The sequence below is a fragment of the Micrasema longulum genome, unplaced genomic scaffold, assembly GCF_059751315.1.
Source record: "Micrasema longulum isolate JH-2025_06_02 unplaced genomic scaffold, ASM5975131v1 h1tg002396l, whole genome shotgun sequence".
Classification (NCBI taxonomy): domain Eukaryota; kingdom Metazoa; phylum Arthropoda; class Insecta; order Trichoptera; family Brachycentridae; genus Micrasema; species Micrasema longulum.
Window position 1 is genome coordinate 48833 of NW_028279545.1, and position 20881 is coordinate 69713.

General features: G+C 34.3%; 1 protein-coding gene across 3 annotated transcripts; it reads left to right on the forward strand.

Annotated features, from left to right (window-relative positions):
* Positions 1-2492: 2492 nt before the first annotated feature.
* Positions 2493-20240, forward strand: xmas (RRM_XMAS2 and SAC3_GANP domain-containing protein xmas). 3 transcript variants are annotated; one of them, XM_088240247.1, is made up of 9 exons: positions 2493-2847; positions 2930-3139; positions 5708-5826; positions 6854-6956; positions 10150-10372; positions 11207-11389; positions 12654-12741; positions 14860-15107; positions 15943-20240. In XM_088240247.1, exons 1-9 carry the CDS (start codon positions 2777-2779, stop codon positions 19477-19479), a joined length of 4782 nt encoding a protein of 1593 aa, XP_088096373.1. In that variant the 5' UTR covers positions 2493-2776; the 3' UTR covers positions 19480-20240. The 3 variants fall into 3 exon arrangements, 2 of the variants coding, with proteins under 2 accessions (XP_088096373.1, XP_088096374.1); XR_015824883.1 differs by lacking the exon at positions 12654-12741 and having other exon boundaries at positions 2514-2847; positions 15943-17280; XM_088240248.1 differs by lacking the exon at positions 12654-12741 and having other exon boundaries at positions 2514-2847.
* Positions 20241-20881: the final 641 nt, after the last annotated feature.

The window sequence follows — 20881 nt, forward strand, 5'->3', positions numbered from 1 at the left end:
TTAGTACAGTTTGACATTTAGATTGGCACAGATTGCGTTGAGATTACTTCTATGGTTTGAACTTTGATCATAGACCAATGGATCATAGACTGTAACATAAAATAAGACATCAGTTATTAGCATGCACAGTTATAAAACAAAATTACATCCCATACTTTTTCCGAATTTTTATTTGACCAATATTCTTTGTTGATTGCTGTTCGGTTTTCATAAAAAAAGGAAGTATTGCATTTGCGAGGGCATTTTCAACCAAAACTTGTACATTATTTTCCATTGGCGTGTCTTTTTGATTTGAAAATTAGTATTGGAAGTATGCTGGAACGAAATAAAACATTTTTCAATCTATTATGTTTTGATGCAATGACATACTTAATAGTACAATGTTTGTGATATTTGATTATTAATATGTTTAAACTATTGTAAGCATGATACAATGGATGAGATATTAATATCATTAACGATGGTAAAATATTTTCAAACTTACTTCAAAAGAACTTTTGACAAGTCGGTTTTGTCGGAAAAATCATTTTTATTGTTTTTTCCTCGGTGGCATATCAATAGCTTATTTTTTAAACTGAGTAACAATATTAAAAATTTTAAAAATCACACAACTGTAAATGCGTAATTAATTCAAATTTCACAGAATAAAACGGTGAAATCTGATAGCGCCAAATATTTTTTTTCATATATTTTTTTATTTTTTATTATTTTACATATTTATTACAGCAATAAACAAGTAATTATTTATACGACAAATTAATTCTGTAATAAAAGTAAACATACATATTTTTTATTTTTGCTGTTGGTTCATCTAAACTGCCTAACTAGGGATAGCTTCCCCGTTCTAAGGCAGTAAATTATGTATTTTATAATGATATTTAAAAGTATTTACAGTTTTATCATAATGTGTGGTTTTTCAGTCTTAAAGGTAAACAATGAATATCCAGAGAAAACATAAATAATACCAAAATCTCTATATCCTAAGTCCCAAGTCATTACTAGTAAAACAAGCAACCAGCTTACGTCCTTCTACATCGGACAACAAATTCTCTGACACCCTCCGACCGAATGCAGTCAACACCTTCCTCAGCCTGGCAATTCCACCACATTTCCACGAAACTGGGATTAGGTTATATACCCTCGGGCCTATATAATATTGCTGCCTTTGAGCCAAAAAAGTATTGACTCCTCTCTGTAGAATCAGATCCTTATTGGAGTGTCTAGTATTATGAACATGACAAACCCTTGCGTATTTTTCCCTGTTGAGATGTGTGACCGCTACTGACCTCAATATATACTGTTGACGAATATCCTCAATAAATACCACATAGTATGTTATTTTTTTATGACAAGAGCAGTGTTGCCAATCTGAATGTGATTTGGAATAAACATCTATTTTAGTATTTGTCCTGCACTAATTTAATTTAGTGGCCTCTATAGTTAAGTGGTTAAGACATTTGACTCACCCACGGGAGGTTCTGGGTTCGATTCTCGGTGAGAACACAAAAATTAAATGTCATTTTTCTCAATGCTGGGTGTACCGTGCCATAATTCACCACGTAATTGAGCCTCACGGCCTATTGTGGTGCCAAAAAATCCGTCTTGTAGAAAAGTCCTGGGATTAAATAAAACAGTTAAAAATTTTTTTTTAATGAATTTACTCCATATTTTTATGTATATGACAATGTATTGATCATTACTGTATGACTTTCAGATTCTGAAATAACATTCTTCAAGCAAGTTTTGTGAAAAACTTGTCTCGTCAAATTTGACAAAACAATATTCCAGCATTTTTCGATGAATACTTGTTGCGTCAAATTTTCCATATCTACCTTCCATCATTCTTAATCAAGTTTGTACCAAGTTTCACTGCTATTTGGGTAATATTAAAACGGAAAAAACCAAAGGAATAAAAACTAAGTCAAAAAAATAATCGTAACCAGATCTGATGAAAGTTCAGTTAATGAAGGCCGGTGTTCTTGTAGCGTTTGCAACAATTGGGCGGACATGTCGTGTATGGATTTATTCTCCAATATGCAAACAATTACAAAAATATTAGCACAGATCACAGATGAGAAATGCACAATGTCTGTATTTAGTTTATTTTTTCATGTATCTACAATAAAACATGCAAAAAATTAAATTATATTGGGTTGTATAATAGGAACGAGTACCCTTTTGTGTCCAGGGTTCATTTCCCAGAGTGGGAAATTTCGTCTTTTTTTAGACGCAATTTTTTCATAGTAATGATGTATTTAGGTAAGTTAAACATTTGTATTTTCGTAGATAAATAAGTAAATAAACATACAAATTGACAAAGAATTATGGTATTCATTTTTAAACTCTCACAAATTGCAATCAAAGCTTGGCTACCCCGTTCCGCCTCGAATTCCCCTACTTGTTTCCTTTGGGCTGTTTCGCATGATCGTCGTCAGTCATTATTTTGCAGGCTTAGTCTATATGGTATTTATATTTATGGGTATCTGTGGTATATAGTCTTTGGTCTCTGCTTTGATCTATGCTTCGTTTGTTGCTTGTTGCTTGTCAAAAATTTGAATATTTTTGTATTATTGTGTATTCTAATTGAAATTAATAATTTTATACTTATTGCCACAGTGGAATTGGATGTTCAGCAAAACGCTCATTTTTTTCCATCGTACAAAGTTATGCTGGCATATAATCTCTCGTTGTTTAAATTCTAGTCGTTATCGATGTCACGCCGAATTATTCTAATTAAAACTATTTATTGCCTGAGTTCTCTTGCACGGTAATTAAAATGGATGACGTTAAAGACGAAGGCTTATGCGATGATGGTTCGCAAGACGAACCTATTAGGTACCCGATAAGGTAACATTTGACGGCTCCCAAATGACATAACCTAAATTAGTCATTGTTTTAAATTAATTGTGTTTCTTATTGCATTTTTCAGCTGTACAAATGTGCCCGAATCTTTCTTTGATGACGAAGGCGCAGCGGCTAAGCATTTCGAGAAATTTGGTTCAATAAGCAAGATTCTGTTAAGACCTGCAAAGCAATCATGTATTGTTGAGTATGAGAAGAGGGAACACGCTGAAAGGGCTATTCTCAATGCTGGAGCATACGATGGCTTTATGTTTGACGTTACGTGGAGCAAAAATAGGTATTATCTCGATTCTCGGCAGAATATTTTCTATTACCGTCACATTTATGCATTACTCGAGGTCCCTTCTCACGAAACGATATATCTTAATACGTTAAATCAAACGCTTCTAGCGTCTTCACCCGACACCGATATCTGCATTGATCGTCAGTTCTTTGCAAAAGCTCATGCGAGAAACATGTCATCCACAATGGAGAATTTCAGTGGTTTTCTTATATTTTTTTTTATTTGTCAATAGACTATCAAATTAACCAAAAAATAATAGCTATGTATTGTATGAACATCGATTACAAATTATCCCGCTCGCGACGTCACAAGTTCGCGCGCCAACTTCACGCGGTTGGAACAATAAGTTAACCAACAACCATTCTGGACAACGCATTGAAGTAATATAGTTGAAATTTCTATGGGTGGTATTGGAAATATGACCCTTAAAGCGACTTGTTAATATATTAACCAATATCGGCCTTTGCCCTATAAAGAGTAAAACAAATTTTATATTAAATTTAAGTCAAAGCTATTTAAAAAAAAAATCCCTTTTAAATTAGTGCAAAAAAACAACATCAGTTAAGAAAATTTCGTAAATTGTGTCGCTTCCAAAAAAAAATCTGCCCGAAATGGGGGCAAAAAACAAGCCTTTTTACTATTTCATTAGTCGATAATGATGAACACAAAATATAAATCGGGTTGTGGTCCTGTGGCTAGTGTCTCGGACTCACGGACCGAAGGTCCGCGGTTCAAATCCCACTCTACCCCAACTCGATTCCATTTTCTAATAGTGAGTTATTTACATGGAAAATGGCCCTCAAAATTAAATATTTGGGTAAATCATAAGAACGCAAATATTTCTTTTTTATTAAAAAAAAAAAATATATAAATAAAAAATAAATTCAAATATGGTATTTTCTTAACCCATTGTATTTTTTTAAATGTAAACAACCCTCTAATCCAACATAATTTTTTTTAAAAAGATCGCACATTTGGTTCAAATTTAATATAACCTTTTAAAAATCAATATCCTTTGGATTTTAAATGCATTTGTATAATTTTTCGAACGCGCCAGCTCTAATTAATCAACCAGTACCTCCTTGTAGGCATTTGGATTTCGACATGTAGCAACATGTGTGCGGACGTGTCCACCCACAGCAAGCTCCTTGACAAACTGAGTGATTGTCTGATCCCGCTATCTGCGCGGGGGCTTATGACCTGTCGTTGGCTGGTTTTAAGTGGCCACTTCCTGCTGATTAGCATTCACATTGTGCTCATGTTTAGACATCCACATTTCCTCTAATCTACCTTATGTTGGTGTTTGTGGCTTATTCCAGCCAATAACAGGTTATGAGCCATGTATATGCCTAGACTTCCGTATTCCCTTCTCAAAAATGCTTTTCCTCTCTTTAGCAATAAATTCCAATCTTAATGTCTCACTTGGGAGTGAAATCCAGCCTTGTCTACGAACATTTGGGCATACTAAAAATTTTGTTCATTTAAAATATTTTAAGAAAAAACTCAACTTTAAAGTACCCTTCAAATAATATGCCTAAAAATGACACTATGTAAATTGTCATGATGATAATTATTATTTAAAGTTTTTTTTATTGATTGTTAATGTTTTATATTGACATGTCCTACGTTATGTACTCTAACTACATTTTAGAGATATTTTTTCTATATTATAATATGATCTTCGTCTATAAAAATATTAACGAACAAAAATATTTAAAAATATTTACAAATAATTTACAGACATATACAATTCATATAAAAGGGTTATTTGATGAAAAAAATATTTATTTATTTTAAAGAAACAAACAGTTGACAATGATATAATAACATTTAAAAAAAATATGGTTTAAAGACGGACCAGCGAAGTTTCTAAATAAAAATCATACATATTATTTAATTGTGTTACAACAAAAGGGTGTGCTTATGTGTATTTATATGAGAGTAAGTGTAGATGTGTGTTTATGTGTATTAGTGTGGGAGTAAGTGTTCAGGTGTGTAAGTGTGAGCATCATTCAATAGTAAGTGGAATCGTATCACAGCCAGAAATAATGAGTCTTAATTTATTTTTAAATAAATTAAGGGCATGTAAAATATATCAATAGATAAAAAAAAACATTATAGTTAGAGCAAGAAGGATAGAGAAAAGAGTGTTGTGCATAGTTAGTGCTACAGACTGGCAGATGGAATAAATACTTATTTCTTGTCACGCGAAAGGGGACATTAAGATTAATTTTGGAGAGTAGGTTAAAAGAGTCTACTTTATTTTTAAATAATTTATGTAAATAGCATAATTCAGATACAGTGCGTCTATTTTCAAGGGTAAAAAATCCATTTTGTTTGGCAGATTGGCTGTAAGTACAAAGCATTTTATTGTTTTTATAATCTAGATATTTAAAAAATATGATGAAAAAACCTTATAAGCTCTTTACTGCCAAATAATAGATTTGAAGATAGAGCACTTTACGTAGAGCATGTCGATATTCAGTACAAACTTTTTTATTCACTTTTGTTTGCTTGACAAATTGTCGGATGTTATTATTCTTGTTTTGATTGTGTTTCCAGAAAACGTCCCAAAGTAAATGATGACCCTGATTGGTTACCTGATCTGGATGTTGCTGCAGAGCTCGCTGCCATGTCGGCTGGAGGACAAAAAGTTCTTCCGCGCTTACAACGACAACAAAGTATGCACACAGTCTATATAAACATTAACATTATGTTTCCTTATTAAAATTATATTATTCCATTTCTGTTCCCTATTAGGAGAAATTTACATGCGTAAACAGACTCCAGACTTCTTCGTTGCCTGTTAACTCCCGTACATTCTCCCAAGTTAGTGTCCCGTAGTTAAGAGATGAACTGCCGACAAACCAACCTCAAAACCCAGTCTATTATTATCATAATCATTGTAAGAATCTTTCTATCATCGTCAAAATGAAGAAAACTGTACTTTGAGAGATTACATTTACTTGATTTAATTGATCTGACCACAGAATAATCACATTTGGTTCACAATCACAAGGTTGGATTCTACAAATAATAAAAGATCTTTCATACCAATAGCGTATCATCATTCCCTTTCCGTACGTAATGGTGCATAGGGCACTGCATTGGTACACCAGTCGCAGCGTATCTTGATCATTTTTGTTACATGAAGGTAAGGTGATCAGTCTTACGCCTTAGGTACCAGTCCAGGGACTATGAAATATTCTAGTTTAAAAACACCTTTTTAAATAATATTTCATATCAACCATGCCGGGAATCGAACCTGAGACCTCTTGCGCGGTAGGCAAACTGTGCTGACCATTACACCACGAGGCCGGCGAATAGCGTATAGTTTGGCAAATAAAATTTTATGCTCGAATTTGTTAACAGCTTTGAGAATGCAGTACATCAATTTGAATATTTATTATTTTAGAAAGTTTTCAAAATTGTCTCAGTAGACTAGTTATTTTTTACTTAACAATCCCAAATCGCGCTGGTCCTTGATCATCACATTTTTAAAGTCCAGTATAACTCGTTTTAGTACTATTGATTTGAATCATCGAAGAATAATGGCAACAGCAGAAATAATATATTAGATCTGAGATAAAGACAGGTTTAACAACAAGTATTTTATTGATATCTCGAAACAATTTACCTTTTACTATTTAATTTGACCCTTTTCTAAATTTATTTTACTTACTGCCCCTATCTGTATGTTTGTTATAGAAATGGAATTGGAAAAACCGTCTCCCATTTTACACTCAAAACGTCCGCCGCTCAAAAATAATATTGCTAAAAAAAAAGTTGTTCCCGTTGAGACTGTTCCAAGGTAAATCCGTTTTATTATAACAGTAATAGTAATGTAAGTAAATAACCGCTTACTGACTTTAATGTCTACCAGTTTTTTATTTTGTATGTGTATGAAAGTATAATAATTGTGTTTGGGTGATAAACTTAATCATTCAGTTAGTAGTGCATATATTAATTGCATTTAATATAGTCATGAAAAATAACAATTTGTCAGAGGCAAAAGTCTAGATATAATAATTTTGATTATCTGAAATTTTGTCTGCGTGGTTTAGCACATTCCAGGATAGAGTTAAAATAATAATGTTATAATTATGTATATGTACTAGGTGGATCAAAAAGCTTGGAATAAGTGAAACAAGAAAAAAATTTTTTGGTCAAATTCGGTTTTATTTTTCATTTCATTTAAGTCAATACAGCGAGTCCAATAATTTTCTAACTTTTTTATCCCGTCCAAAAAAATGTCCCTCGGAAGCTCTCCAAAATAGGCCTCAGTTTCAGCCATGAGTTTTTTATTTGAGTAAAATCGCTCACCAGTGAGCCATCTCTTCAGGTTTGGAAACAGGTAGAAGACGCTGTGGGCTAGTTCTGGCGAACTGGTACGGTGGCTGGGGAACCTGTTCAAACCCCATTTTGTACAATTTTGCTTGCGCAACTAACGATGAATGAGCAGGCACATTGTCGTGACGATAGATAATTTTATTTTACTTCAAATACGGCCGTTTTTCTGCTATTGCAATTTCCAAACGATCCAATAATGATGAGTAATATGCATCAGTTATGAATTTACCTTTTTCATGATAGCCACTGAATTTTACTCCATGCGCATACCAAAACGACTGAAATGCAAAAAGGTTACACTCCGCGGAACTGATTCCGTTGAGCGTCTGGCTAATATTGACAAAAACATTGGGTCATTAAAACAATGTTACCCATTTATTACATAACAAAGTGCAACTCTCACCCTTAGATGCTTATATAAGGTTTAATGCACATTATAAAATTTATTTGGACTGATTTTTTTACTTAAATACGAAATGACAGCCCGCTTAGCGCAAATAATCTACTTTTTCGAAAACTTCAAGCTCTGGTTGAGGGTCAAAAGTAGTATCAAATTATTTTTTTTATACTCTTTGCATTCTGAATAATCCAAAAGGCAACTTTTTAGACCCCTTTCATTTCGAAATTCGGAAAAAAAAAATATCAGCCACTTTTTCAAAAGTGGTAAAAAAAACACTTTTGAATCATCTTCTTCGAAGGTGCAGAGTCCGGATAGTCCAGAAGCTCTATCGTCCCCAATTCCACCTCAATCCCAAGAAAAACTTCTTTTCCAGCAGGGCAGCAGGGTAGTTTCAGACTGGAATAAATGGCCAAGCCCAGTTGTTCATTCCATTTCGGTCAACCAGTTCAAAATCTGTTTGGATGCTTTTTTGAAGGAAGAAGAACTCAGAAAAAACAGTACACGAGATATAGGCGCATCAGCTGCCTGTCTATAACGAATAATAATAATGAAAACACAAAACTCAGATAAGAAAACACAGGGGTTGGTTGCTTCTCACTGCTGTAAATTGTAAATACAAAAAACGAAAATGGCACAATTTTGACAAACGTCTAATGAAGGATGAAGTTTTTTATGATTGGTTCACATTAGTGGATACTAACGCCATCTCTTTTTTAAATTATTATTTTTAAAGCCAATCAACAGGCTTAAGTACGCCCTAATAGATTGGCATTAATGAGTAATACTTAATCTAAACAGTCTTAAAATCATATTTAAATTTATTTCAACTGAGGGAAAAAAAAATTGAGAAGGGAATATGGAAGTCTAGGCATTTACAGGGCTTATGACCTGTCATTGGCTGGTTTAAGTGGCCACTTTATACACTGTGTAAAGGTTTCAGCTCTTTTACTTCACAAAAGTCAACAGATGGAAGAGTTGAGGAAATGTGGATGTTCAAACATGGGCAGAATGGTGAATGTTACACAGTGTGTAAAGTGGCCACTTAAACCAGCCAATGACAGGTCATAAGCCCTGTAAATGCCTAGACTTCCATATTCACTTCTCATTTTTTTTTTCCTCTCTGTTAAAATAAATTTAAATATGAACAACTCCCTAGGGAGGAAATCCAGCCAGTCTGCAAGCATTTGGACATAATCAAACATTGTAGTCTTAAAATCAACTTAAGTTTACAAAATGTATAATTAACAAAAGGTATAAATATGGCATAATCTAGGCGGAATTGGCAAGTGTGACATCGCGAGTCAGGAGAGACAACACCGCTTGCTTCTTAAATGCCTGCCTTTGCTGTAGAAACACATCAACAGTACCATTTAGTGAGATTTTGTTCACTGTTCTGAGGTTCCTTGGCAGAGGGGAAAAGAATCCGATGTTAGTTTTATAATTTCCCACAGCAAAGATAAGATCGGTACGCAAGTTACGACGAAGTACATTAAGGTTTATCTGAGCAAGGATATCATGGGCATCTATACAGTTTGATATTAATTTGTGCTTAGGATTATTCCAAACTTTTTGATCCACCTAGTTATAAAGAAAACAATTTCATTTACTGCCCTGAACAAGGACTTTCTTTTCCTTACTTGCCACTCATAAGCAATGCCTTTTCTTCATTAAAATCATTATCATCAAACATTTATTCGCCCCGATGGTGCATAGGGCGCTGCATCGTATAAGCGTATAATATTGATTGTGCTAAAATTGAATAAAGTTATTATTTTGCTTATTAGCTTAGCTTCTTTAGATTAGATTATTTATTTATTTTAGTTTTTTTATTTAAATTTTTTGTTTTTTTACAGTAAACATAAGTGATAAAACAGAGTATTAAAAAAATAAAACATAATTACATAGCAATGAAATACATATTAATAGTGAACAAAAAAATCCCACAAAGGCATGGCCTGTTCGTGGGTATACAAGAAAATGTCAATGAATCTTTGCTCCTATAATAAATAATGGACAGTTATAATATTTTTGTGTGAAAAGAGTTCATATCTTAAGCTTGAATCCAGGATAGTGCATGTTTTTTAAACGAAGGAAAATTTTGAAAGTTTGCAATCAATGAAATATTATCAGTAAAAAAAGAATAAAAAATTTTTGGGCCTATAGATTAGATTACATTATTATCCTATTAGATTCTCCAGAGTAACATAAATTTTTCCTCTCGAGATTGTTAGCATAAATCTATTTTTGTTTTCAGTATACCTCAACCTGCAAACCAACCAAATAGAGCAATAGACCGAGATGAATTGAAACAATTGGTTGGACGGGCCTGGAATACTACCGAAGAAAAAATCAAAGCTTTGGAAATTAGGGATCGCGTTGTCCGTGCAGTTTTAACCACGAGACATGGAGCTATACAAGGATGTTGTCCCGATATGTGTCCCGAGAGAGAGAGGCTCGTCAGAGAATTCCAGAGACAGGTATCAAGCGGAAATTGTCTTTTACATTATTTTATTTTGTTTTTTATTGATTTATTTGTACATAAAAAACAGAATTAAAGTTACTGTGAATTATGTTTTTCATTATTTATCTTGGTTTCACACATATCGTTTCCACTTAGATATTTGTACATAACATAATATTCATTAATATCACTTCACAACATTTTTACTATTACTTCACTGTTTTAGGGCATGTAGTGAACTGTTTTTGTGTAACGGTGATTATATTAAAATTGGACTTGCCAGAAGTTTTGTTGTACAGGTTGCGTGTATTAAAATGAAAGATTCACTTTACATATTACACGAAGTTTAGTTACTAATTTTATAATTTAATTAACTATAACGATAGCGATACGGTCTGCTATATCGGCAGAGAGACGGGGAAGGAGGGATGGGCACCCAGGAAAACAAAAGACCAGTAGGGCGACCCCAGAAAAGATGGGTAGATGATCTGATCCCAGTTGGGGGAAGAAATTGGTTGAGAAAAGCACACGTTAGAAAATAATCCAGCAGTAGAGAGATGGCTAAGAAATTAGAAGAAGAAGGCAAGAAAAAAAAAATATCTGACTGCTTTCTAGTAAAAAAAAATTATGTATCATAAATAATAACGATGTGTAAATGTTATAAATTTTATTTGGTGTTTTTTTCAGCATGAAATGCATTATATATTTTATGTGGATGAATATAGAGAAACTTGTTCCGCTTTTGCTTAAGGAGTGTTTCACATTACGAGTAGGATTCTGGAATGGATTGAAATATCTGCTTTATCAAATGTACGAATATCCAGCACTTTAATGGAGGTATTAATTCCAGGTTTCTTCGTACGAGATGGGTTCATCAGAAGGGGGTCGCTTGGACCCTCGGTGTGCCGTGAAACAGTATAGTCGGAGCTCTGCCGACCAGGAGGAACCACTCTGCTATGAATTACGCCCTGTGCCAGTTCTGCAGACCACACTGCTCTACCTGCTCCACCGAATCATGGATCTAGGAGATGAGGTTTATTGATCTTACGTTAATTCTGGTGTTTTAATATAGACGTTTAGTGCTACCCAAAATAAGATTACAAAAATATCAGGTTGTGGTCCTGTGGTAGTTGGTAGTGTCGCAGACTCGTGGTTCAGAGATCGGAGGTTTGAATCCTGCTTTACCACAACTTGATTTTCATTTTCTAACAGTGAGATATTTACTCGTTAAAAATGCCGGAAAAATTGGAAGATTTACCTAAATCATTTCATTAAAAAAAACAATTATGAATCTCTTTTAAAAAAATTAATGTTTTACAAAATTCAAAAATTAAAACTTGTCTTAACTCGAAATAAATTGTATCTGGGAAGTGAATTTTTTTTACAATGCAATATGGTTTTTGTTTTTACTTTCTTTCATTTTAATTTAGTTTTAGTTTTAATTATTTATAAATTGATATGCACTCGGGACGTGTATGTATATAAGTATTTAGTACAGTTGTAAAAAAAATATTTTAATAAGAACTAAACATCCCCATTTAAATATATTGAATGAAACACTTTGTTGTGAGAACACTGGAATTTATTTTGAAGCACTTTTTGATAAAAATAATGAATAGCTAAGTTTATATTAATTTTAACTTAATACAAAATAGAATTGGTGAAAACATTAAATATTAATATTATATTAAAAAATCCCTCGCTATCTCCCCTCCCACCCTCTTTAATTTGCTCCTCCCCCATCTGTCAGTACCTAGATTTTATATATCTGTATTTTTATGTTTAGTTCATAATTACAACTGTATATGGAGCGATCTGTGTTTTCCGAAACTATATAGTAAGTACTTCAAAACAAATCAAAGCGGTCTCATCAAAGTGTTTAATTTAGTATATTTGATCATGTTATTCCACAAAGTTGTCGATTCAGCAAATATCTTCTTCTTTCAAGTCGGTCCCTCAATGCTGAGGATCGTGATCACCATGAACACTTCTAATTAGTCTGTTCCACTCCAGTCTGTCCTCAGCCCGACGTACTGACTCATCAAATTTTAGCCCCGTAGCCACCTTTATTTGGTCAGTCCATCTATATGGGATTCTACCCCGGCTTCTCCTACCTTCAACTCGGCCAGACATTATTGCCTTTTCTAGATTGTCTGGCTCACGTCTAGCAATATGTCCGTAAAGATATCCTCATTCAAAACAATGGTTGTTAGTTGTTTTCATATATTATTGTGAATATTTTGCAATACCTTCTGGTTTAAATATCATGTACTATCGAGCCTTTTACCTGTTTTCAGACTTCATTGGAGGATTGGTTTCATTTCTTATGGGATAGACTTCGTTCTATTAGAAAAGACATCACACAGCAAGCTCTGTGTTGTAAAGGTTTGTACATAGTTTGTTCAACTTATAAAATTATATAGGCGGCCAGCTATGAAACAAGCGTCGCGGGTTTGATTCCCGCCAGTTGCAAGAAAGATTTTATCTCATTCTGTCTGGGTGTTGGTGTATTTTTCATAACTTGACAGGAATGGTTGACTGTACAGAGCTGCTTGGTTTAATAACAATACATGTGCCAGCCAGGATTTGTAGACGGTACCACCTGTTTCATGTACCAATAAGTAAAACATCGTATGTTAAAAATGCTTTTTTTCGTAGGACTTTTTCAGTGTACAATACAAAATTTACAAATATAGATTACACAAACATCACTCTGTCAGATTTAAAATTTACACTAAAAATGCATTATGTAACTTAGTAGACATTATAATAATAAATATGTACATCTCCCTTCCCCTCCTTATCCTCTCTTCAAGCATTCTTGTCCTAATCCCGCCCAATTTACAGTAACTTAATGTTCTTAAAATAAATATAAAAAAATTCTTTGATTATTGAGTACATGAAAATAACATTTTTATATGCATAAATTATATGTATTTATTTGATATGTAATATATTTTCTTTACTAACTTTGCATACTATGTGGAAATCTGTTATTAGTTCTGAGTTTATACACTATATCTGTTTGTTTACTATGAATATGTATGTACCTTTTGTCAAATAAGTACCCGGAAATTCTCATTTTAAATTTTCCCTCTGAGAATATTAAAAAAAAAAAAAATTCCCAGGTTGGCACAACTGTCAGCCACTATTCTGTGAATTTTTATTGCTATGTGTCATTTAGTTTGGTTACGGTTATTTTGGTTATGGTATATGGTTATTTTTACTATGGATAAAAATATCGAACAAAGAGTTTGTGTGAAATTTTGTGTTTCAAACGAAATTTCTTGTGCCAAAACGTTGGAAATGTTGAAAAAAACATTTGGTGATTCAACCATGTCGAAAACTCAAGTTTACGATTGGTATAAATCGTTCAAAGAGGGGCGAGAAGAAGTGAACGATTTGCCACGTTCAGGACGGCCTTCGACCTCTTCAACTGAAGAAAACGTCGACAAAATAAAGGAAATGGTGCTCAAAAATCGTCATTATAGTTTGCGAGAGATAGCCCAAGAAATGAACATGTCTCATGAGACCGCTCGTCATATTTTGGTTGATGTTTTGGGTATGCGGAAAGTCGCAGCGCGATTGGTGCCAAAAGATCTGAATTTTCTTCAAAAAGTGAATCGCAGTAAGGTGGCTGAAGACATGCTTAAACGCGTAAATTCCGATCCAACGTTCATCAAACGCATCATAACTGGTGACGAGACATGGGTTTTCGAGTACGACATGCAAACAAGTCAACAATCATCAGAATGGCGCACCAAAAATGAGCCGAAACCGAAAAAACCGCGCCGAAGCAAATCGAAAATCAAGGTGATGCTGACCGTTTTCTTCGATATTCGTGGTGTTGTTCATTCGGAATTTTTACCGGAGGGCCAAACCGTCAATAAAGAATATTATCTTGGCGTTATGAGGCGTTTGAGAGAGAATGTTCGTCGCAAAAGACCAGATTTGTGGCGGAACAACAGTTGGATTTTGCACCACGATAATGCACCAGCGCACAAAGCGATCATTGTGAACGAGTTTTTGAACAAAAATTCAACAAATATCATCGAACAACCACCGTACTCTCCAGATATGGCCCCGTGTGACTTTTTCCTGTTTCCAAAACTCAAATTACCACTTCGTGGAACCCGTTTTGAGAGCATTGAAGACATCAAAACTAATTCGCAACGAGAACTGAAGGCCATCCCGGAATATAGCTTTAAAAAGTGTTTCGATGATTGGATTGTTCGTTGGAAGAAGTGTATTGCCTCAGAAGGGGCCTATTTTGAAGGGGATATAATAAATTTAGATGATTGATAAGTTGTTTGTGTTTTATTTCAAATTTCCGGGTACTTATTTGACAGTGTAGTAGAACTGTTGATTTCCCAAATAAAATAAAATAAAATAACTTCCTTCCATATTGTCTCCTTTTCACCCGCTGACGAGCCTCTAAATCTGGCTTAGCGGGTTATTTCTTTTTGAAACAAATAAACATTTATTGCATTGATTTCTTATTAGGGTCTGTTTCACTGGTGGAGGCGTGTGCTCGTTTTCATGCTCACTGCGCCGCTCGCCTAGTAGAAGAGCCTCCTTCCTCCTTCGACCAGCGGCTCAATACGGAGAACCTATTAAAGTGTCTGCAGAGTCTCAAGTACATGTACGGGGACCTCCGTGCCCGTGGTCAGCCCCAGGGCTGCGTCAGGGAACCCGAGTTCAGGGCCTATGTGGTGCTCCTCAACATGCACGACTCCAACTTCATGTGGGAGGTGAGATACAATTGCAATTTCTTAGACATCAAACCAACATTTTCTTATATTAATCAGGGCCACGATGTAAAATGCTTAAAAAAGCAGTAATGAATGTAAGAAGAATTTTCTAGATTTATAAAATCACCTCGATACTATGCACTGTAGGATTTTGTTGATTGTTGTTAGGGTGGAGCTCTTACCCCAGTTGGAGATGAAGAGAAGAAACAAGGTTGATGTTTGATGTGTGTTCATTACATGTTGAATAAGATACGGAACATGATTATGAAGCGCGAGCGTAGCGGCGTTAACTGGATGAGTTCAGTGCCCTGGGAAATTAGATATAAACTTTTATTTAAATCTAATTTCCCATCATACTGCCTGTGCAGTGTAATTTCAAAATTACATAACTTTGAAAAAATCATAGTGGTGATAGATAATAATGAAACATATTTTTTTAATTTTGTTTGCTTAGTTTGATGTTCAATAACAAATATACTTTTTTTTTTAAACCGCTGAACTTCCTCATTGAACTGATTTATGCTCCCACACCCTGTGGTCCTTTTATAGGTTGTGTTCTTTTGTTCTTCACCTCTATGGAGCGGGGATGAAGTTAATGTCCTCCAGAATGTTGCACTGAATATATCATCCAATTTCGTTATTGAGTTAATGTCCTATGTCCCTATGTGTAATAATGTTGGTCTTGCACAATACAATTTATTGTATTAAATAGAAAATCCTATCTCGCTTCTTCGGTCGTCACTCTAGATTTCTGGTAAAATCATTTGGCGCGTGTGTGTGTCATTGATCTATGGATGTTGTAATATTGTAAATAACTTGTTTTTTTTGTTTACAGGTTCAGCATCTCGATTCAGAGGTCCAATCTTCTCCAGAAATACGATTTGCAATAAAAGTATTCACTGCCTTAGATAACAATAATTATTTCAAGTTTTTCAAACTGGTTAAAGAAACAACTTATATAAATGCTTGTATCTTACTACGCTACTTTAGCGATGTCCGTGCTCGCGCTCTCACAAGAATGATTAAATCTTATTCCCCCCGTGGTGTCTCACAATTTCCAGCCAATGAACTAATGGATTTATTGGGCTTTGAAAGTTTAAACAGTATGCAACTATTTCTCAATCACTACGGCCTTCAAATGACAACTGATCAAGACATAACCTATGTAGTATTAAACAAAAACGCTTTCCGCGATAGTAATACACCTTACGCGCAAGAAAGAGCCATCAACCTTATAGAATCCAAACTGAAAACTTCTCTCGGTGAGGTTGTCTATGGCGATGTTCTTCCCCCGAGTCCATTTGAAAGTTACACTCCTCATTCCAGTTTTGAGCCCTCAGGCTTCATAAAAAAATCTGCAATTTTAGCCGAAGATCAAGGATATCAAGCTCCCAAAGAAAGAGCTCAAGAAATTGCTAATATGCTAAAACCTTCGTCAATCCCTGTACGAACTTCACAGGTCGTATCTCAGGATACATTTAATAACCCACCATCAAAGAGTTCTGGTTTATTCCCTAGCCAACCCAGAAATATTGATTTTACATTTGCAAAACCCGAAATACCCAAGGGTGTATTTTCTCAAAATACTTTTAATATGAACACGTCAGAGCCACTTAAGAAACTAGAAAAAGGTGATAATAATTTATTTAAAAAAATTGACGGTGATGATTTGGGGAACAAATTTGTTTTTTCAAAGCCAGCAGAAGCAGAACCATCAAAATCGCTGTGGGTGAACAATTCTGCTAGTAACTTATTTAGTAAAGGTGTTAGTGAAATCGATTCAACTGCAAGAGCAAACTTATTTGGAAGTAAATTTGATCAAATTTCAAGTACTACATTATTCGCTAATTCCGCTAAACCAAATGCTGGTAACTTATTTGCACTCTCCCAACCGGCTTCAATTTTTGGAGATAAATCAAATACCGGAGAAGTAAATACTAAAATAGACGTATTTAAAACACAATCATCAGTTGCAACAGCCACTTTTCAAAACAATATATTTAATACGGCGGCATCTTCTCTATTCGGGAATGCTGTCGCTAATATACCATACTTTGATAAAAATAAAGCTTTAGAAGAAGAAATGAGACAAAAAGCTGCTGAAGAAGCTGAGAAAAAGTTAGAAGAAGACAGAAGAGCGCAAGAGAAAATAAAAGAAGAAATTCTCAAACAAGAAGAACTGAAACGTAAAATAGAAGAAGAAAAAAGGATATTGGCACTAGCCAAACAAAAAGCTGAATTAGAAAAAAAACAGGCCGAATTAGCGAAGAAAAAAGCAGAATTGGAACGCCAGGAACAAGAAAAAAAAGCTAGAGATTTAGAAATACGTATAGAAAAACAGTTACATGATATTATTCCAGAAATTACCAATGAAGTTGTAAAAGAGCTTTGCTATGTAATAATGGAAGAAGAGATAGATGCATTTGAAGCTTTGATGGTCTCTGCATACAACACAACCGAAGATTTACTAAAAGAAGTGTGTGTTGAAGAATGTGAGTTTGGAATACACGCAGCTATCCGGTTGAATGAAATACGCCTGAGAATAGTCTCTAGAGCGGCTGGAAGGTTGTGGAGATGTCAAGTTTTAAGATCTAAAAGGCGGCGATCCTTGCTTCATATTACTCCAGCCTGGCTACCCAGCCGCCCTCCCCCTATTCCACCACCCACACAGTCTCACGCAATACAGAGAATGAGAGATTTCCACCGAGGAAAGCTACCGAACTTCAAACTGCCCAATCCTTACAAAAATTACAGTATAAATTTATTTGAACTCGTAAAAAAATCCCTTCTTAAAAGATCTCAAGAGCTGAAAAGCAAATCGGTATCCCTAAATGTTTATTGGAAGGTAGTTTTCTCGGTTCCTGGTCAAACTGAGTCCAATAAATACATTTCATTCTTTCGCAGTTGGTTTACAGATCTTTTTACAGACAATCAAATTGACCCCCATAATAATCAGATATATTTAAGTGAAAATTATTGGTATAAGAAGTTTGCTGCTTCTATTACCAAAGTTACCGGCTGCAATACAAATAACTCCGATCCTCCCGAGTTTGAAGCGATAAGCGGTTTAAATGGACTGGTGATCTTCTGTAATACTGAATATGAAAGTATAACTAATCTAATGAAACGAATAAACCATATTATGGTGTCTAAATGTGATTATGAATGTATACCAATTGTTTTACTATTGGTTACACAAAAAAATGATGAAGTTGTCGCTATAGATTCACATTTAAACCAATATAAATCTCATAAATTTATTTCAGATTTTAAAATTATCAGACCTGCTAAATTTGACTACGAGAATCTTTCAGTTTCAACCAAAGAAGCATTGAAATGGCTGTCAAAAATCTTTCTTAGAAGTCCTACAATTGAGTCCCAACTTTTATCAACCTACCTGGACCAATGCATCGGTGGTGAATTGTGGTATCGTTTCAAATTGTCTTTAAACTCTTCTCTACGGCAAGCATTTGATAATATCACAACGTTGACCAATCTTTATAATGAAGCTGTAGGTAAAGCCATGGAAATAGTTACAGTTTCCGACTTGTGCAAATACCCAGTGTCTCCGAGCGAATTTCAAGAATACTCTAGTTTCACTCATGTGTACCCAAAGACATATGAATACATTTCTGGTAATTGGAAATCTAATTTACCAGCCATTAGGGATGTTATTAGCTCTTTCAAGATGCCGCAATATATGGGAGAATGGCCGCCTAGTACATATAATGAATTTCAAGAATCACTTAGAAAATTTGTTTTCAAATTGAATTGGTTCATTAACCCTGAAAAAGTGGTTTTAAGGATTCTCAGCATAACAAAAGATGATTCACCAGACTATGAATTCAAGGAGAACGGAGATGTATCTAAATACTCTTGGATCGAAATTATGAATGTTCTCGTGTCAGAAAAAATTAAAGAAACAATTAACTGTTTAGGGCAAAAATTGCCTAACTCCGCGTATAAACCAGATTTGTATTCAGATGATTTTATTGTTGTGTATAAACCGAGGGACTTGAATAATTTCCGCACAAGTCCATGGTGGTACAAATCAAGCAATACAAAAGACATATCTCCCGTAGTTGAGGATTACCCGGATGACATGAGTGAGCTAGATGTAAGTAACACAAAAAAAAGAAAACTGGACTCTGGTGACATATTGGATGATAGCGAAATACCGGATGAAACTTGGATCAACACAGTATTGATGGGTATGGATGAAACAATTCAGCAAACTAGTCAGTGTCATAAAATGTTTACAGATTTAGAAAAATCTCTCGAAATAGAAAAGCAGAAACAAATAGAATTTAAAGAGCTTTTACGATCGGCTTTGGGAGAAGACTGGAATCCTGATGAAACTATGGAGTTATAGCAGAACTTAATATTTTATTGGTTCATAGCTCGCGTGTACATTTATAAATATTTTCCTCGATTATTCTATTCTTCCTGTTCTGTGGAGTGGAATTGCCATTTTTGTTAATAATAGTTGTATTTTTTATTTGTGCATACATATATACAGGAATTCATATTATTTAATTCCCACTTGCAAATAAATCATTATAAACAGGTCCTACCTGGAAATTAATTTCAGATCCAATTTATGGACGCAGTTAGGAAATGAGATTCATCATAATATTATCATCATCATTCCCTTTCCGCGCCTATTGGTGCACAGGGCGCTGCATTGGTACACCAATCGCAGTGTATCTTGCATTTTTGTCACATGAAGGTAAGATGATCAGTCTTAGGCTTCAGGTACCAGTCCAGGGACTATGAAATATTCTAGTGTAAAAACACCTTTTAAAATAAATATTTCATGTCAACCATGTCGGGAATCGAACCCGAGACCTCTTGCATGGTAGGCAAACGTGCTGATCACTACACCACGAGGCCGACAAACATAAACTTTGCTGTAAAACAGCGAGGTGTAGGAATATATTCTAATATTAGAGTAATAAGCTAATAGAATTGCCCATACCGAGAAAAACCATTCTACAATAATTATTGACCACGATCTTAGCTACAGATTATAGCAATACAACGGTCCGCATAGGTACTTGGGTTGAGAATGAGGAAGTTCAGTGGATTTTTTTTATTTGTTGATAGACTATTAAACTAATCCAAAAAAAAAAATTTTAATTTTTATATATTATTATCAGCTCTACGATTTTTTAAAGTTTTGTATGTATTTCTGAAATAACTCCACGTGTGATGTCAGAGGTTCCCTTCCGCTTATTCTCGATCAGTTCTGCCTATTGGCCCATTCACGGCAAGCAAACCGGAAATCTTCTATGACCAGTGACGTCGTTCAAAGTAGTTCATTTTTATTATTTTTTTCGTATATTTGCAGGAAACTTTGCCATACAATTTAACACTTCAATTTTTACCGCGCGCAAGAAAACATTTATTGTATCCAATTCCCCATAAGGCTGAAGTTCCTCATTGCAAGCGCTAACCGAAACCGTCCATTACACGTTTGTTGTTAAACTAAAAATTTGGAACGGTTTTGTTCTACGCTTAAGGGCTTCTCCAGATTATTATTTTGAGATTCTAATTAACTCTGCTGAATGGAATAATATAATTTATGTAGGTTACGTAGTTAAAATAAGGTACTCTTATTCTAAAAAAATAAAATACTTCTGTAATTAAATATGCAATTTTCAATTTGATTTCATTATAAAATTCTATAGCAATAAGTGTAATGATTAACTATTCACAAATTGAAAGGTTTTTACGAACCATATTTTTATATAATATTTTTCAAATTATTAAAA